An 18,173-nucleotide genomic window follows, 5' to 3' on the forward strand; every position below is an offset into this window, starting at 1 on the left:
GTGTTGGTTTCCACGCCACGGGTGTTCCTCTTTAACACGCGATTCCGTATAAAATTGACATCGCATTTATTTTATTATTTTATTCCAGCCCTGAAGAGTCACAGCCACATGTTGTGACGAAACACGTGTCGGCTTGAGTGATATTTGCAGTGATTCCCAAGTGGTGAACGCTGCCTGTGAATAAAACTTTTGAAAACTTACGCTTGGTTTGATCTATCCCTACTAACAGTACTCTAACAACAAACCAGTCTACAGATACATATTGTGTGCTCTGGACCTTTTGCCTAAACATGTCTGCTGGGTGGCAGCCTAGACAGCCTCTCAGTCCAGACGTGGATTGTAGGTTTAGGTTTCAGGGGGCATCTCTAAGATGCCCTCTGGTGCATTTTACATTAAACCTCACACTGGCATCAGTGCGGGTTTAATGTGCTGAGCAATTTGATACAAAACTTTTCAGTCTTCAGTGAAGCCATCATGGTGCTGTGGTGGAGTTAGTCATGACAACCTCCCAGCATCATATACTCTTAATGCAATCACTGCACTTACAGTGCCCAGGAATGGCCCTGGGTACTGTAGGGACACAGGGCTCATGCACCTGTGCCCACACCACTGGCATAGGGCACCCAGCTAGAGGGGTGACTGATGTATGCCAGGGCAGTGGGGTTTGTGGGCATGGCACACAGGGATGTGGACATGGCACACAGGGATGTGTGCCATGTCGACTCTCTATTTATCTCTGTACTCAGATACCCAGCCTGCAAAGGCAGTGTGTGGGTGTCAGGGTACAGGGCCCCTAAGGGTGGCACAATAAGTGCTGCAGCCCTTAGGGGTCTTCTCTGGTCACCATGCCCTGAGTACCTAGGGTACCATTTACTAGGGGCTGATAGGTGGCCAGAGATGCCAATTGGGTTTTGTTTCAACACAGCTTTAGTGAAGGAACACAGGCCCTGGGTACCTGGTTGGCAGGAGCCCAGGGCACACTCAGTCAAAGCACATCAGCAGTTCAGCAAAAAGTGGGGCATACCAATGCAAGAAAGATGGCACTTTCTCACATAGGGGCCGTGCCACGGAGTTGTCTTCGGATGCTCCTTCTCCAGAGGCAGCCTGTATTTTGTTGTCATCCTTCCCGGAGATGGGTCTCAGTGTGGTGGCTTTTTCGCTGGCGTCGAAGGGCGGTTCTCCGCCCTTCCTGGTTCAGAGGTGTTCGCCGGAAGAGCGGCAGGTCCCTCATTCGTCGGCTCCTTCTCACTTTCAGGTCTGGCCCTTGCCTTCCCCGTTGGGCCTCAGGGACGGCTGCCTTAGTTTGCAGCCATCGCTTTTCCCGCCGCCGGGCCCTACGGAGACGGGTGTGGCCTTCGCTTACGCAGTGTCCACGGCTGTGGGCATCCTGCGTATGGGTGACCCGGTTGCTCACTTTCCGGCGGTCAATCTACTGGAGGTCCTCCACCAGGGCTCAGGTGGGAGGGAAATCTTACTTCCCTTTGAAGGTTCATTCATTTCTTACTTGACTGGGGTTTGGAGGCATCCTGCCTCAGGGGATCCGGAGCCTCAGCATCTTCTGCACCGGCATCGCGTGACCTGGCGTGCCTTTCCCTCCACCCTTCTGCCTCCAGTGCTCTTTTGCTTACTGCTTTTTCCCCCCTGCCCCCACTTCTGACTCCACCGTTCCGAGAGGCACGCTGGCTGGACTTTTGGGGGTGCAATATGTTCGCCTCGACCAGCGCTGCCCTGCAGGCCCTGAACACCTTGTGTGTGCTGGCTCGGGCCTTCTCCTGTTTGTGGGACTCGGCTGAGTCTCTGGGATCTGCAGCGTTCCAGGAGGGTGGTCTGGTGGACTTACGGCATCTTGCGTTGGATGGCCGGAAGCTGGTGGCGTTTATTCTCCACTCTGCGCTGGATATTTCAGAGGTGTTAGGCTGGACCATGGCTTCCTCGATCGCTCTCCGTCACCATGCTTGGCTTCGGGATGGAGTATTCCCACAGAGTATTCGGGAGCGGCTCATTGATCTTCCGTTTGGCAGTATGTTGTTCCATGCCCCGGCCGACTCCACCATCCAGAGGCTCTTGGCAAGGCTCCGTCCTCCTCTTCCGCCTTATCATCCTCCTCCTCCGTCCCCTCCTCAGTGATTCCTGAGTCGGGTTGAGTCTGGGCCTTCTTAGGCCGGTTGTTCTGGCTGTGGAGTGCGTTTTCTGGCCATTGCGTCCTTGAGACTTTAGCATTGTTGGCTGCTGGACTGCTCTTTTGTTTATGCGTTGAAATTGTTGTGCAGACTTGGCCCTGAGATTAGGCCTTCTCTGGCTCTTTTGTTTGTTCCTCTGCTACGGAACTTCTTCCAAAGAGGGTTCCCATGTTTGGGGCTTATCGTACCCTAGGTCATATGGCTTAAGCTCTGCTGGAGGGTTCTGGTCGCCTTCGTGTACCTGTTCTCCATGGCATTGTGTAGGTTGCTTTTGCTCCTTGAGTTTGTGTGCACGGCCACTCGTAGTGGTGTGCCTGGGCAACTTCCTCCTTTCCCTGCTCCTGGCCTGAGGTCTGGGACGCTTCTGTGTTCTCCCTTGCCAGGCACCGCCTACTCGATTTCCTGGGGCCTCAGGTGGTTGTTCTCCTTCTTACTTCTGGCGGCTTGATTGCCGGCGTTGTTCTAGCTAGCAGGCTACTCTCCATCTGGAGTGGGTCCCCCTTCTTTTCCCTCGTTTCCTTGGGCCCTCTAGGCTTCTTCTTCCGCTTTTCCTGTCTTGGTCTTGTTCGGAAGTTATGTTGCCTTGTGGGGGAGTAGAATGCTTCGGCCTCTCTGCCCTTGCCTTTGGTTCCTTTACTGTGTGTGTGTATGAGCCTCTTCAGCCTTCTCTTTCCCTCCTACATCCCCTTGGGGTCTGTAGGGTTCTTCTTGTGGGGGTTCCCCTTGCCTGGCAGGGACGGAGGGTATTGCAGGGGTATCTATTCTACGTGAAGGAATCTTTCGTAGTAGTCACTATCAGATGTACAAGTTACTTACCTTCGGTAACCATGTATCTGGTAGAGACGATTCTAGCCGCAGATTCCTTCACAGCCTGCCCTTCCTCCCCTGTTCTTCGAGGACGTTTGGGTTGGTCTTTGGTACTCGCCTCCTGGTAGGGGGCTGTCTCCTGTTGGAGCCACGCGTCAAGAACAAGGAAGGCACTATCTGGGGAGCGATTCATTCCTCCCTTGGTTCTTGGAGGATGGGGTTCCGGTGCCCTGCTGCTCTGGCTACTCCGGGTTTGGGGGAGATTGCTTTCTATTCCTGTCCTCCAGGAATCCGCGGCTAGAATAGTCTCTACCAGATACATTGTTACCGAAGGTAAGTAACTTATACGTTCCTGCTACTGTTAGTTTGTGGCAAGCTACCAGGGAAGCATGGATTCCTCACAAAGTTTAACCACTTGGGAGCTAGTAAACAAACCTCCCCAGTGCTGCGCTGTCCATTATCCGGTGCTGAACTGGACGTCCAGCGGTCGCACGCAGCACTGGGGAGGTAGTGCCCGTGACGACCGTTGGCCAACGGCAGCACTTAAGGGGTTAATGTAATTTTAGACTGTTTATCTGTGGCTGCTCAGCCACAGACCCACCTGAAAGCAGAGACCTGTTTGTTTACACCCTATTTAGCAATCCTGTTTTTTTCAGTGATGTAAATGTTCATTGCCCACTGATGCTTAATACATGTAAAGTTATGTTTTTAGACTTCTACATTTCGTTTTCTTTATTCACCTATAAAAGCATCCTGTGTACCTTTGCAAAGATGTGCCTTTCTAGTAGTATTTGACTTTCATTAAACTTAAAATTTGCTTTGCAAATTTGACAATGAATGTATTATTACATATACATTTATACTGTTTGACACACTTTAGTTCTTTCAACAGAATTCGTACAACAATTCTCAAGCTCCATCGCCTGGTCTAGGAAGGTAAGAAATAATTTAAATTTATTCTGTTTGTAAAAAGACAACCTACACATTTTTTAAATAACCATAGTGTTCGATTCATATGAGCTGCAGAATACATACTTGTGCACAGATCGCCATCTGGTGTTAGGCTTGGATGTTTGAAGTTTGTTGTTGTCTTGGAAGAAGTCTTTGTAGTCAAGAGATAGGTGACTCCTTCCTTGGACGATAGTGCGCATGGGCATCGTCTCCATCCCAAGATTGTTTTTTTCACCCATCGGGTTCGGATGTGACTTAATGCGCTCCGGTACGGTACCATACTGTGTTTCCAAACCCCTTTTAACGCGCAACCAATCACACTCAACGGTATTGTTTCGTTTGCATGCCTTTCGACGTGCTAACTCCCAAATCCTCTATTCCAATCGTCGACGTGGGCCGCCGGACCTATCTGCGCCATTCGGGCCTACGGCTAATGGAAAGGACTCCATTAAAAAAAAAATGCCCCCAGTGTGGAGCTAAATTTCCACACAGTGAACATCACAAGGTCTGCAACATTTGTCTATCACCAGAGCACGACGAAAAGGATTCCCAAGCCTGTGCCTCTTTTCGATCCAAGAAAACCGTCCGTGATCGCAGGGCTCGACGACACGTTATGGCGCAACAGGCTGCACTGGTGCCAGAAGACCTTTTCGATGAAGGCCCGACGTTCCAGAGGCAAAGGATTTGGAAGAGCTTGAGATAGTCTCTGAAGCGGACGACACCAACTCCGATGACCACATCACTCTAGGGCAACAAGTGAGTACAAATGCCCCTTCCCCACCTGGAAAACAGAAGGCTCTGGTCAAAACTTGGGCTGAAGGCCTTAGTCGGGAGCGAAAGAAAAGTTCAGAAGCCCCGCCTCCGGGCCAGGCCCCGAAAACTAGAGAAAAGCCTTCTGGCAGCTCGGAACCGAGCAAGCCGCATATCAGTACCTGAAAAACACCTTTGGTAACGAAATCGGGGATAGACATCTTCATTACGCCCAAAAAGTGCTCAACACCGACCCCTTCGGCCCTGAATCACCAGAAGGCCTCGGAACCGGAAAGTTCAGACTCTGCTCCGAATTCGGAGCCAAAGGAGCACAAAGCTCCTCCTACAGCTATAGAGACCAAATCAAAGCCACGCTCGGAACCGAAAAAATCGTCAACGAAAGAAGATAAGCAGAAAGAACTGTTTTGGGCAAATGCTCTCGATCCGTAAAAAAAACATTACATGTGGACCCTAAAACAGGCCATATAGTCAGTCTTCCAACAAAGAGGAAATCTGACCCCTCACCCACACCTGAGGTACCTTTAAAGAAGAGACTTTGCAACTTCACCCATAAGACCCTCTTCTATCCTTCCTACTAAACCTTTGTCTCCTATAAACTCTCCTACACCCTCTCCTAGATTTTCTCCATGCTCATCCTTCCCACCACAGGATGAGGTTAATTTAGGGGATGGGGTGGACACAATAAGGATCCCTGAGATGACCCTGATAACACTACCCCAACACAGGTTACATGGGACGATTACAATGATCCCACAGATCATCCAGACCTTCCTGATCCAGACCCATACTCATCTAAGCCATCCCCCCCCAGATGATAGGATAATATTTAGTCAGCTCATTATTAGAGCTGCGCAACATCATGGCGTGGAACTACATTTCGACCACATGGAAGAAGACTTCCTACTGGACACTTTTGCCCAGTCACAAAAAGCAATACACACGTTGCCAATGCTCAAAGGTGTCATTAAACATGCACCAGACATATTTAAAGACCGTCGGGACCAGGATTCTCAATCCCCGGATTGATTAAAAATATAAGCCTGCCCCTAAAGATCCAGTATACATCAAAGGACAACTCACCTTAGATTCTTTAGTAGTGTCCAATGCAAGAAAACATGCAAATTCCCAAACCTCTGGTGATGCTCCACCCCCAGATAAGGAGTCTAAACTGCTGGATGCATCAGGTGAACGAGTTGCCTACCAAGCAGCCAATCACTGGAGGATAGCTAACGCGCAAGCACTACTTGCCAGATATGACAGGGCTTACTACGACGAGCTTGAAAATCCTATCCAACACTTACCTGACCAGTAAAAGGCCAAAACCAGCAATCTGGTCCAGGAGGGCAAGTTAATTACAAATGCATCCATCAAATGTGCCCTCGATGCAGCAGACACTGCATCTAGATCTATTAACACCAGTGTCTTACTCCACAGACATGCATGGTTACGCATTTCCAAGTTTAAACAGGAGGTGCAAGCAACTCATTTAACTCAGCTTTTTTATCAAGAACTGTTTGGCCCAGCTGTGGACACCACACTCGAAAAAATGAAAAAAGACACAGACACTGCAAAATCTATGGGAGCATTACAGTTTCACCCCACACAAGGTGCCTTTTGTCGCTCCTTCTATAGGGGCGGATCCAAGAATATTGGCACAGACACTACTTCCTCCTCCTACAGGACTCCTACACAAACATCCCCCACAGGGGATATTTTAGGGGGTGCAGAGGAAATAATAACAAAGGGAGAGGTTGCAGTAGCAACAACCGAACCTCCCTGTAAGAAAGTGGCTCTATATATGCTGGACCAAAGTAAGATACAGTGTGTATAGAGTCCCCAATCTCCAGAGGTATAACAGAGGTTAAAGTCAGATCTAACCTTACTCTCTAAAGTGATAGCTTGGTCGAGCAGTAAGGTAGTATCAGAGGACAGTGCAAAGCATTTGTTGTACACACTGTCAGCAAAGGGTTTCACACACTCAAGAACTGAACCTATTGTTTTTATAACAAAAGATATAGTTTTATTTTAGAACCAACAAGTATCAAAATATACTTTTCTCTCTGAGTGACTTTAGGTAATTACTGTGCAGAAAGGCAATGGACTTGGTAAGTACAATAGTTACTGGGGTTGCAATAGGCAACACAATTCTAAACACAATTTAACATTGAGCTCAATGGTTTTTTTCTACATAAATGCAGTTGATTACTTTCAGGATTACTTTTCTAACCACAGGACTAGAACTTGGCTACAGTCCCGGGACCTAAGCTGTAAACAGTTAAGTAAAAGCGTTTTGGTTACAGTTGTAATTTTTAAAGAATATAAATGTATTTTCAAAGTTGACAAACTTTTCAGGGAAAAACTCGCAATGTTATCCTACGGAAGGAAATTCAAGTCACAGGTAAAGTAGGTTCTCGTTACTTTTGTAATCCAGTACTGGACTCCTAGGTTCAGCACTGGGACCTCTACCTAAGACAGGTAAGTATTTACGTTTCAGTAGTTGGTACGATTTTTAAAGAATATTTGTAATTTGCAAAAATCGACAATTTCAGTGAAAAGCAGTCAATGGTTTCCTATGGAAGAAAATGCAGGCAACTGGTAAGTACAGTTAGGATTACTTTTGCGGTTCAATTCTGAGCTAGAAAGTACAGCACTGGCTTCTCTCCTGATCCCAGGTGAGTATTTCGGCAATCGTTATTCGGCTGATTTTAGAGGAATATTTTAAAGTTTCAAAACTCCACACTTAGAAAAAATGTCAGTGAAAACCAGTCGATGTTTGTGAGAAAGTGCCATCTTTCTTGCACTGGTATGCCCCCACTTTTTTTCTGAACTGCTGATGTGCTTTGACTGAGTGTGCCCTGGGTTCCTGCCAACCAGGTACCCAGGGCCTGTGTTCCTTCCCTAAAAGCTGTGTTGAAACTAAAACCCAATTGGCATCTCTGGCCACCTGTCAGCCCCTAGTAAATGGTACCCTAGGTACCCAGGGCATGGTGACCAGAGAAGACCCCTGAGGACTGCAACACGTATTGTGCCACCCTCAGGGGCTCTGTACCCGGACACCCACATACTGCCTTTGCAAGCTGAGTGTCTAAGTACAGAACTAAACTAAGAGTCGACATGGCACACAACCCTGTGTGCCATGCCCACAGAACCCACTGCCCTGGCATACTTCAGTCACCCCTCCAGCTGGGTGCCTGAGGTGTGGGCACAGGTGCATGAGCCCTGATCCCCTACAGTACCCCTGTAAGTGCAGTGATGCCATTAAGAGTATATGGTGCTGGGAGGTTGTCATTACGAACTCCACAGCACCATAATGGCTACATTGAAGACTGCCAAGTTTGGTACCAAACTTCTCAGCACATTAAACCCACACTGATGCCAGTGTGGGATTTAATGTAAAATGCACCAGAGGGCATCTTAGGCCCCCTGAAAACCTAACCTACAATCCACGTCTGGGCTGAGTGGCTGCAGAGGCTGCCACACAGCAGACATGTTGCTGGACCCCTGGGTGGAGAGCCCCCCACTCTCCTGGGCCCGCAACAATGCACATCCTGGGTGAGGTGCTAGGTCCCCTCCCCCAGGATGGGCAGGTGGAAACTTCAAAGGCAAGCCGCCTCTGTGAGCTACTCCAGACCATTTGCTGTACCCAGCAACTGGCCATCCCAAAAGTCTTGACCCCCACTCTGGCGGGAAGACTGGCGGGAAAAACTATGTCACGGAGGGGGGCGTGCCAGCCTGTGCCAACCCCACCCCTCAGGTGAGGGAGACGAGGTGAAGCACGACCCTGGGCTCCGGCCATCTTGAAGATGGGGAGCCCTGCCCAATCACAGCTAGGATCCTGCCCCCCTCCCACAGGAGAAGAGCCGGCTAGGGGGTGTACCCACCCCAGGACAGGGACCAATTGGTCCCTGCCCTTGCCCTACCTGTAACGCCCCTAAATTCAGTATTTAGGGGCTCCCTGAACCTTCCTTCCGCAGATCCTGATAAGAAAACAAGAAAGAAGATCAAGAAGAAGAAGACCGGTCGTGCAGCTGCTAACAGAACAACACCAACTGGAGTTGGCACACACCCTTCCTGACGTAGGGTTTCCCGCCAGTCTTCCCGCCAGAGTGGGGGTCAGAACTGGTAGGGGCCAGTAGGGGCCAGTTGCTGAGTACAGCAAATGTTCTGGAGAAGCTCCCAAGGGCGGAATGCCTTTGAAGCTCCCCCTGCCCATCCTGGGGGAGGAGGCTTGGCACCTCCTCCCAGGATGTGCATTGTTGCAGGCCCAGGAGAGCGAGGGCTCTCCACCCAGGGGTCCAGCAACATGTCTGCTGTGTAGCAGCCTAGGCAGCCCCTTAGACAAGAAGTGGATTGTAGGTTAGGTTCCAGGGGGCATCTCTAAGATGCCCTCTGTAGTGCATTTTACATTAAATCCCACACTGGCATCAGTGTGGTTTAATGTGCTGAGTTATATCAAACTTGTCAGTCTTCAGTGTAGCCATTATAGTACTGTGGAGTTCGTAATGACAACCTCCCAGCACCTTATACTCTTAATGGCATCACTGCACTTACAGGGCCCAGGAATGGCCCTGGGTTTTGTAGGGACACAGGACTCATTCACCTGTGCCCACACCACTGGCATAGGGCACCCAGGTAGAGGGGTGACTGAGGTATGCCAAGGCAGTGGGTTGTGTGGGCACGGCACACAGGGATGTGTGCCATGTCGAGACTGTTTAGTTCTGTACTTAGACACTCAGCCTGCAAAGGCAGTGTGTGGGTGTCAGGGTACAGGGCCCCTAAGGGTGGCACAATAAGTGCTGCAGCCCTTAGGGGTCTTCTCTGGTCACCATGCCCTGGGTACCTAGGGTATCATTTACTAGGGGCTGACAGGTGGCCAGAGATGCCAATTGGGTTTGAGTTTCAATACCATTTTTAGGTAAGGAACACAGGCCCTGGGCACCTGGTTGGCAGGAGCCCAGGGCACACTCAGTCAAAGCACATCAGCAGTTCAGCAAAAAGTGGGGGCATACCAATGCAAGAAAGATGGCACTTTCTCACACTCCCGTACTACCAAGGAATGACTTCCCTCCTCTCCCTCCAGACCCCATTCCATTCCACTCCGGTCGGAGGAAGACTATCGCAGTTCCTACCTGACTGGAACTCCATCACCACAGACAAGTGGGTAAGACAAATTATCCAGTATGGTTACTGCCTGGAACTTACAGCAACTCCCCCAACTATACCACCCAGACAATGTCCATGTCTAAAGAACATCTAACGCTTCTCTAACAAGAAGTTCTATCACTTCTTCAAAAGCATGCAATAGAATCAGTTCCCCTCCTGCATCAAGGCACAGGGTTTTACTCCCGTTACTTTCTCATCCCAAAGAAGGACGGTACTCTCAGACCAATACTGGACCTCAGGCCACTCAACCTCTACATACAATCAGATCGTTTTCACATGATCACTCTTCAACAGGTCCTCCCACTACTCCAACACGGCGACTTCCTTGCCATTCTAGACCTCAAGGACGCAGACTTCCACATTTGTTTGTTTGTTTTGTTTTGTTTTGCAGAGTTTTATATAGCGCGAACTAGACCCGAACCAAATCAGGTATCAGAGCGCTTTACATAGCACCAGTTACGTTACATGAGGACACACTTTCATTTTAGGCACGGGGAGATTAAGTGATTTGCCCAGAATCACAGGGGGTTTTTGGCGTCGTTACCGAAACTCGAACCCAGATCCCCAGGTCCGAGGTCGAGCGCCCTAGCCGTTAGGCCAACCCCTCTCACATTCCTATACACCCTGCTCACAGCAAATATCTAAGGTTTGTAGTGGACGGTCAACACTATAAATTTAAGGTACTCCCATTTGGCGTGACCACAGCACCCAGAGTCTTCACAAAATGACTGGCAGTAGTAGCCGCCCACTTGCGAAGACAACAAATTCATGGGTTTCCATACCTGGACGACTGGCTAATAAAAGCCAAGTCATATAATCAGTGTGTTCACCACACTTACAGAACAATTCACCTGCTTCACAACTTGAGATTCACAATAAACTTCACCAAATCACATCTCCAGCCGCCCCACAAACCTAATTTTCTTGGGGCCACAATAGACACTTCCAAAGCCCTGGCATACCCAATCCATTCAGGATAGCCAGGATACAAAACCTCATAACAAGATTTAAGCCCCAACATTCACTACCATCTCGGGCATTTATGCAGCTGATAGGGATGACGGCCTCTTGCATTTTCATAGTACATCCTGCAAGACTTCAGATGCCCCCTTTACAAGAATGCTTAGCACGTCAGTGGAACCAGGCTCTAGGTCAACTTTCAGATCTGGTTGTGGTAGACAGCCGCACACATCGCTCTCTGCAGTGGTGGAACACACAAAACCTTTCCAAGGGGTGGCCGTCCTAGAGACAGTTCCACAGATGGTGCTAGAAGTGGACGCATCGCTCACCGGCTGGGGAGCCCATCTCTTAAATCATACAATTTAGGGCAGGTGGACCCCTCAACAAAAACTGCTCCACATCAATCACCTCGAATTGCTAGCAATATTTCTGGCATTGAAATCCGTACAGACAATATGACAGCAATGTATTATATACAATAACAAAGGGGGCACATTCTCTGCACCTTTCTCTCACAAAGGATAAACCTTCTAGCAGTACATCTTCCAGGCGTACACAATCAGATTGCGGATCTGCTCAGTCGTTGGACACAGCAGATACACGAATGGGAACTTCATCCTCAAGTTCTTCATCCATTTTTTCAGATGTGGGTCCACCCAGACATAGATCTGTTCGCCACACAAACAAACACAAAATGCCCAACCTTCGCCGCCAGGTATCCACACCCATTGTCCAAAGGCAATGAGATCTGGATGAATTGGTCAGGCAGATTTGTGTATGCTTTTCCGCCACTCCCGCTCATTCCATTAGTAGTAAGCAAGCTTAAACAGCAGTCTCTCAAAATGATCCTAGTTGCTCCAACATGGGCCCGGCAACCATGGTTAACAACACTCCTGGAGCTATCAGTAGTACCACACCAAAAACTACACCTCTCCCCAAAGCTTCTCACACAGAACCATGGAGAGATAAGGCATCCAGATCAAGCTCAACTGAACCTGGCAATCTGGCTCCTGAAGTCCTAGAGTTCGGTTACCTTAACCTCCCACCGGATTGTATGAACATCCTTAAAGAAGTGAGACGCCCTACTGCAAGAGCTTGCTATGCAGATATTTGGAAAAGATTTGTTATTTACTGCAATAACAATAAAATTGACCCACTAGATGCTTCAATTCAAAACATCATTTGCTTCTTACTGTATCTACAAAGATGTAATCTAGCATATACATCCATAAGATTACATCTGGCTGCCCTCGCTGCTTACCTACAAAACAGACATTTGTCACGGTTTAGGGTGCCTGCTATCAAAGCATTCATAGAAGGATTTAAAAGGATAATTCCTCATACGATCCCACCCTCTCCAGTGTGGAATTGAAATATTGTCCTTACTAGGCTCATAGGCCCTCCATTTGACCCTTTACACAAATGCGAATTGCAGTTCCTTACATGGAAAGTAGCTTTTCTAGTCGCGATCACCTCTCAGGCGAGTAAGTGAGATCCAGGCTTTAACCATACAAGAACCATTCTTACAAATACACCATAACTAACAAGGTGGTTCTAAGAACAAATCCAAAATTCCTTCCCAAAGTAATCTCTGCTTTCCATCTCAATCAATCTGTGGAGCTACCCGTTTTTTTCTCCCAAAACCAGATTCTGTAGCAGAGAGAGCTCTTCACACACTAGATGTCAAAAGAGCTATATTTTATTACATTGACAGGACTAAATCCTTTAGAAAAAACAACCAACTGTGTGTAGCTTTCTCTCCACCTCATAAAGGAAACTCCATCTCCAAAGCTGGAATTGCCAGGTGGATAGGCAAATGTATTCAAATATGCCACCAAAAACGCATATTAACAAATCCTCCTAGAGCACACAACACGCAAACTAGGGGCTTTCATGGCATTCTTAGATGACATTTGTAAGACCGCAATATGGTCTACAAAACACACCTTCACCAAACACTATTGTGTAGACATGCAGGCTAAACGGGCTTCTGTGGGCCAGGCTATTCTTAAAACACTTTTTAAAACCACTGCAACAGATACAGGTCACCACAGCTAAGGGAGAGTATCGCTATACAGTCTATGCACAGGTATGTATTCTGCAGCTCATATGCCTTGAACGGAAAATGCTACTTACCAGTATGCATCTGTTCTTGGCATGTGGTGCTGCAGAATTCATATGCCCACCCACATCTCCGGTGCCTCTATCTGTTCCAGTGTTATCTTACTTAGATACAGTACACATGGACATCTTTTCTGTTTGTTTCTTACAAACTTCATCATTTCCCTTCATGGCGAAAAACAATCTGGGGATGGGGTCGATGCCCATTCGCACTATCTCGTGACTACAAAGACTTCTCCCAAGACAGCAACAAACTGCAAACATCCGAGCCCAACACCAGATGGCGATCTATGCACAAGTATGAATTCTGCAGCTCTACATACCAAGAACAGATGCATACTGGTAAGTAGCATTTTCCTTATTAATCGTTTACCAATGCCAAATAGAGTATTTTGATTGGTATGTGTTCTTTGAGTTTCTTTATTTGGATGTCCTTTGCATTCACTTTGGTGAATGATGAATATCTATAGTGTTGTGTATTACTGAGACCATTATACAGGGTTTGTTAGAATGTTTTTGGAGCCTAGCCAAAATCACTAGGGGTTCAATAATTGTGTCCTTGACCGAAGTGCAAGAGCCTTTCAAATATTACTAGAGAAAGAGTACAACCCTGATCACTCTTGGCGTTCTCATAGCTGATAGTATTGTTGATAAAAGTGCCTCCAGAGAGAGCGTAATTTGGAGGGCTTGCTTTTTAAGCCAAAGACGTAGTCCATAGAGAGAAAATACCTCTGGCTCTCTGATTAAAAGCGGGCATGTCAGATCAGACAGAACTTGGAAAACAAAGGAGGTAGGATCAATCTATGCAGGAGACAGTTTTTTCCAGGGAAGGGGATATTGCGCAAAGGTTGCTATTTAGGAGGAACATCACTCCCATTATAACCTCTAAGAGATTTCCTCTTCTGTCCAGATAAATGAATCAGCTCACAAGATAATGTCCGATTTTCTTTTAAGTGCTTTAAACTAAGACTGCTGGAGCTATTCAAAGAAAAGTCATCAGTCTACCCTTAAATCATCAAAACAAAAATCTTTTAAGAAAACATTAAAGGTCTCAAAAATTCAATGTCTAAGAAAGCATCCACCAAGTAGGTTGTTAATAAATCCGATCTTTCCAGCAGCTGCAAAGTATTTGCGGAAATTCTTTGACTTGAGTTCTGCTGACGATCGAGTTTGAATGGGAAAGGAAGAGCACTAATCTCGAGAAATCAACATAGCACCTCGAAAACCAATGTTCTGCATTGGAGGATTCCCCACTGATAGTCATGAACAGACTATTTCAGTGCATCTGCGGGAATCCCAGAAACACTTTATCTCCAATTCTTGAAAAATCATTATTAGTTGGAGATAATACCTCAATTCCCACTGTATAGCGGTACCTCCAATAAGGAATGACAGGCCTGCTTTTTTACTGAAATGTTATGCATTCTAAAAGGTTTCTAAATAATGTAAAAAGACCACATTGCAGCACCTGACAACAAGGCAATCATGAGTTGAATTAGCAGCACTTCCATTGAGCACTTGCGGAGGAAGAATATGAAGTAAAAAAACGGAGCCTGTTAGGTCAAGAGTTTACGGAGTGTAACAAAAAAATGCTCTTACTTTAAGGAGCCAGCAGCTTCCCTTCACAGCACGCACTGTACTGTCAGTTTGCCTCACAGGCTCAGTTCTTTTTATCAGCTCTTATTGAGAGGATCTCTGAACACACTTGGTTACTTGACCCAATTTATTCTTTGACTTTTCACAGTTATTTCCACTTGCTTCATTTGACATCTGTGAAGCTGATGTGTAGTAGTAATGCTTGTATATTATGGAACTGGTTAGTCAACACTATACTATATTTTCAATTACTGGGTGATGAAGATATGCAGGATTATGCCGCAATATGCCAGTGACTTATGTCCTGTTATGCTATTATTATAGAAAATACGTTCCTTAATTATTATTTAAAGTATTATTTTGGACATTTTGAGCATTACAATTTCAGAGTTAAAACCTTTAACCTCTTGGTTTTTTTATATTTTTTTTTAATATCATAAATACTCAATTCATGAAATCCTATAAAACTATTAGTGACCCAGAAAAGATCACAACATTATTCTACAAGGTTGTTTAGATAAAAGAGCAATTAAAGTAATTTTTCCAATGCATTTTTTGTTACAGAACTGGGTAAGGAGACTTAAGGGTGAATGAACAGTGGGGTTGTTTTCTGAAAGAGAAGTGTATAGATAAAAGGATAGTGGCTTTCTTAAAGTATCTGATTTTAAATCTGATATCATTTGAATGACCTTGTTTTCTTAAAACGATTCATTAGAGACCATAAAAAGTGGTGTGTGGGCTTACAATCACATTCAACAATTTATATCTGGAGCCAACTACACTTCTCTGTATGTAGGAGAAGATCTTGTGTATAGCTTTATAGTGGAAAAGAGATGCAAATAATTTGGTTCCTGGTATAAATCACTTATGGAGTCAGAGAAAATGTTTTCTAGAAGTCTTGAAAAAGATGGAGTTACATTTTACCATAGTTTGTGACATAAACTATTGTAGAATGCAGTTCTGTGCTAAATTCTTAATGTTCGAGGCATATGAACTGTAGATCACATGCTTTGCATACTCCTGCCATCTTATCTCTTGACTGGAAAGACTTCTTTAAAGAAAAATAGCTTGCAAATATCCGGACCCAACACTAGATGGCAAGAGTGTGCAAAGCATGTGAATCTACAGCGCTACATGTCAAGAAAGAGATGCTTACTGGGTAAGTAACATTATCCTGATCACACACCTGTGCTTTTTTATTTTTTTAATGCTGCTATTGCTCCCCATTGTTTTAGATGCATGTCTGGCGAAGTTTCAAATTTGTTTCATATTTTGTTCTGTCACGTTTCATTAGACAATTTTTGGAGGATGTTTTTAATTACTGAGACAGATATTAGCAATCCGGTTTCTGGAGCTCTTGAAATTGCTTCACTTGGCCTTGTAACTTAGATCTGAAAGAGACTGTTATAGATTCCTTACCTTCGAATTACCCCCAGGCGTCAGACTGGATCCAGATAATTTTTTTCTTAGCAGTACCCTGTTCGTCGGTAGGTGACGTCCGTCGGTGGCGTAGTGGTTGCAGGATGACGTTGCAGTGTCTACTTGGGCGCCGAACCTGCGCGCTGACATCAGTTCTCCATTTTTCTGCGCCAGCAACCGCAGATCCGGAGAGAGCATGCCCCTTAGTCACTTTTTGTCAAACTTTTTCGACTTTTGTTGACATCTTTTTTGAGTCCTTCAATTTCTGGTGCACAAAGGGATGTCCCATCGTCGGACCGGCTTCAAGCCTTGACTCTTGTCACTCTCAAAGTACTTTATTTGGTTAGAAGTATAACCATAAAAGCATGACACATAACTGATGTCTGTCACGGATCCGCGCCTCTGGTGCCCGGAGCCTGACCACGACCGGAAGTCGTGCTGCGACTGTCAGGCCATGAACTCGAAGTCTTTGCGGGAGTGATCCCAAAAGCTTCTGGAGGCCTGACAGACTGATCCGCGCCGCTCGAGGTCCCGGTCGAGAGAAATGTCTCTGGACTGGTTGCGGAGCCATCACCACTCGTCATCGAGGTCTTTGCACTCCTTGGGTAAGTCGAAGCACAAGAAGAAGGCGAAGAAGCATTGTCGCTCTTTGCCTTCTCCCTGTCTGTTGGCCGACGAGATGCGGGAACTGGAGCGTCATCACTCTCCGGCGCGGCCTTCGGAGCCTGCTTCTGGGATGCCTCTGCGCTTCCCTCCCTTTCTTTGTCCTTCCTTGTACCCATGAAGGACAAAGGCCTGCGTCCTATCTTAGACCTCAGGAACGTCAACCGCTTCCTCCAGGAGAAGTTCAAAATGTTAACTTTTGCTCAGGTCCTATCTGCCCTCGACCCTGGAGACTGGATGGTAGTGTTGAACTTGCAGGATGTCTATTTCCACATCCCTGTCTTGCCTGCCCACCGGTGCTACCTGCGGTTCACGGTCTGCCTCAAGCATTTTCAGTTTCCTGTGCTCCCATTTGGCCTTACCAGTGCCCCTCAGGTGTTCACGAAAATGATGGTGGTGGCCGCAGCTCATCTGCGCAGATCAGGGGTTCTAGTCTTCCCCTATCCTCACTGGCTGTTTAAGGCGGGTTTGCCCCAGGCTGTGGTCTCCCACTTCCAGACTACAGCCGACCTCCTGCATTCACTGGGATTCACAATCAACGTGCTGAAGACGAACCTGATTCCCTCTCGGAAGCTCCTTTTCTTCAGAGCAGTTCTGGATACAAGGCAGTTTCGGGCCTATCCTCCCGAGTAGCGAGTCCGGGATGTTTGGGCTATGATACCGATGTTTCAGCCTCTATCCCGGATTTCAGTGAGAATGAGTCTGAGGCTGCTGGGCCTCATGGCCTCCTGGATCATGCTGGTAGATCATGCCAGATGGCATATGCAGGTTCTGCAGTGGGACCTGAAGTTCCAGTGGGTGCAGGATCAGGGCAGTCTTTCCGATGTTGTCCAGATCTCGGTGGGGGCTGCGAGTCAATTGCAGTGGTGGCTAATGAACCAGGATTGTTTAGATCCCTCTCCCTTAACCAACCAGAGTTCACCCTTCCCCTTTCCTCCCTCCCAATGTTCACCCTTTCGTCCCTACCAAAATCAGTTGCACTTATCACCTGGTATTTTTTACCGGGATAAAATGTAGTAACTACACAGCGGCAATTTTTTGTTTTGTTGTGGGTTGGGTTTGCAGGAGTGGGATAGGGTAGGTGGATTGCAGTGGGTTTTAGTAAATATATACTTTAGTCATGCAATTTATGATGTATTGTTATAACGAAATGTATGGGAATTTATTATTATTTGAATTGTATGACTATGCAAAATGGCAGGTGAATATCTTGCAAAATGAGTCTGTGACACGATGCGTATATAATATGTAACTTATATCAATGAAAATTAGCATATATGAAGTAATAACCAACAATTTTACACCTGAAAGACCCAATAAAGTTTGTGTTAAAAAAAAAACGTTCACAGTGGTGACAGTTGCGTCACTCCTGGGATGGGGCAGCCACATGAGGGAGTCGGAGATCAGAGGCCTCTGGTCTCCTGGGGAGTCCGGGCTCCACATCAACCTTCTGGAGCTTTGGACGTTCCGTTTTGCACTGAAGGCATTCCTTCCCTTTGTCAGATGAAGAGTATTGCAGGTGTTCATGGACAACAACACCAC

The 18,173-nt window shown here is 46.8% G+C and overlaps 1 protein-coding gene across 1 annotated transcript in view; it reads left to right on the plus strand.

Annotated features, from left to right (window-relative positions):
* The window catches only part of AFF4 (ALF transcription elongation factor 4), a 907,016-nt gene that overhangs the window by 817,874 nt on the left and 70,969 nt on the right, over positions 1–18,173 (plus strand). Inside the window, exon 21 of the mRNA XM_078653083.1 lies at positions 3,880–3,923. Coding sequence (XP_078509209.1) covers positions 3,880–3,923 — 44 coding nt within the window. The remainder of the gene's footprint in view (positions 1–3,879; positions 3,924–18,173) is intronic.

Source organism: Lissotriton helveticus, chromosome 7, assembly GCF_964261635.1.
Source record: "Lissotriton helveticus chromosome 7, aLisHel1.1, whole genome shotgun sequence".
Lineage (NCBI taxonomy): Eukaryota > Metazoa > Chordata > Amphibia > Caudata > Salamandridae > Lissotriton > Lissotriton helveticus.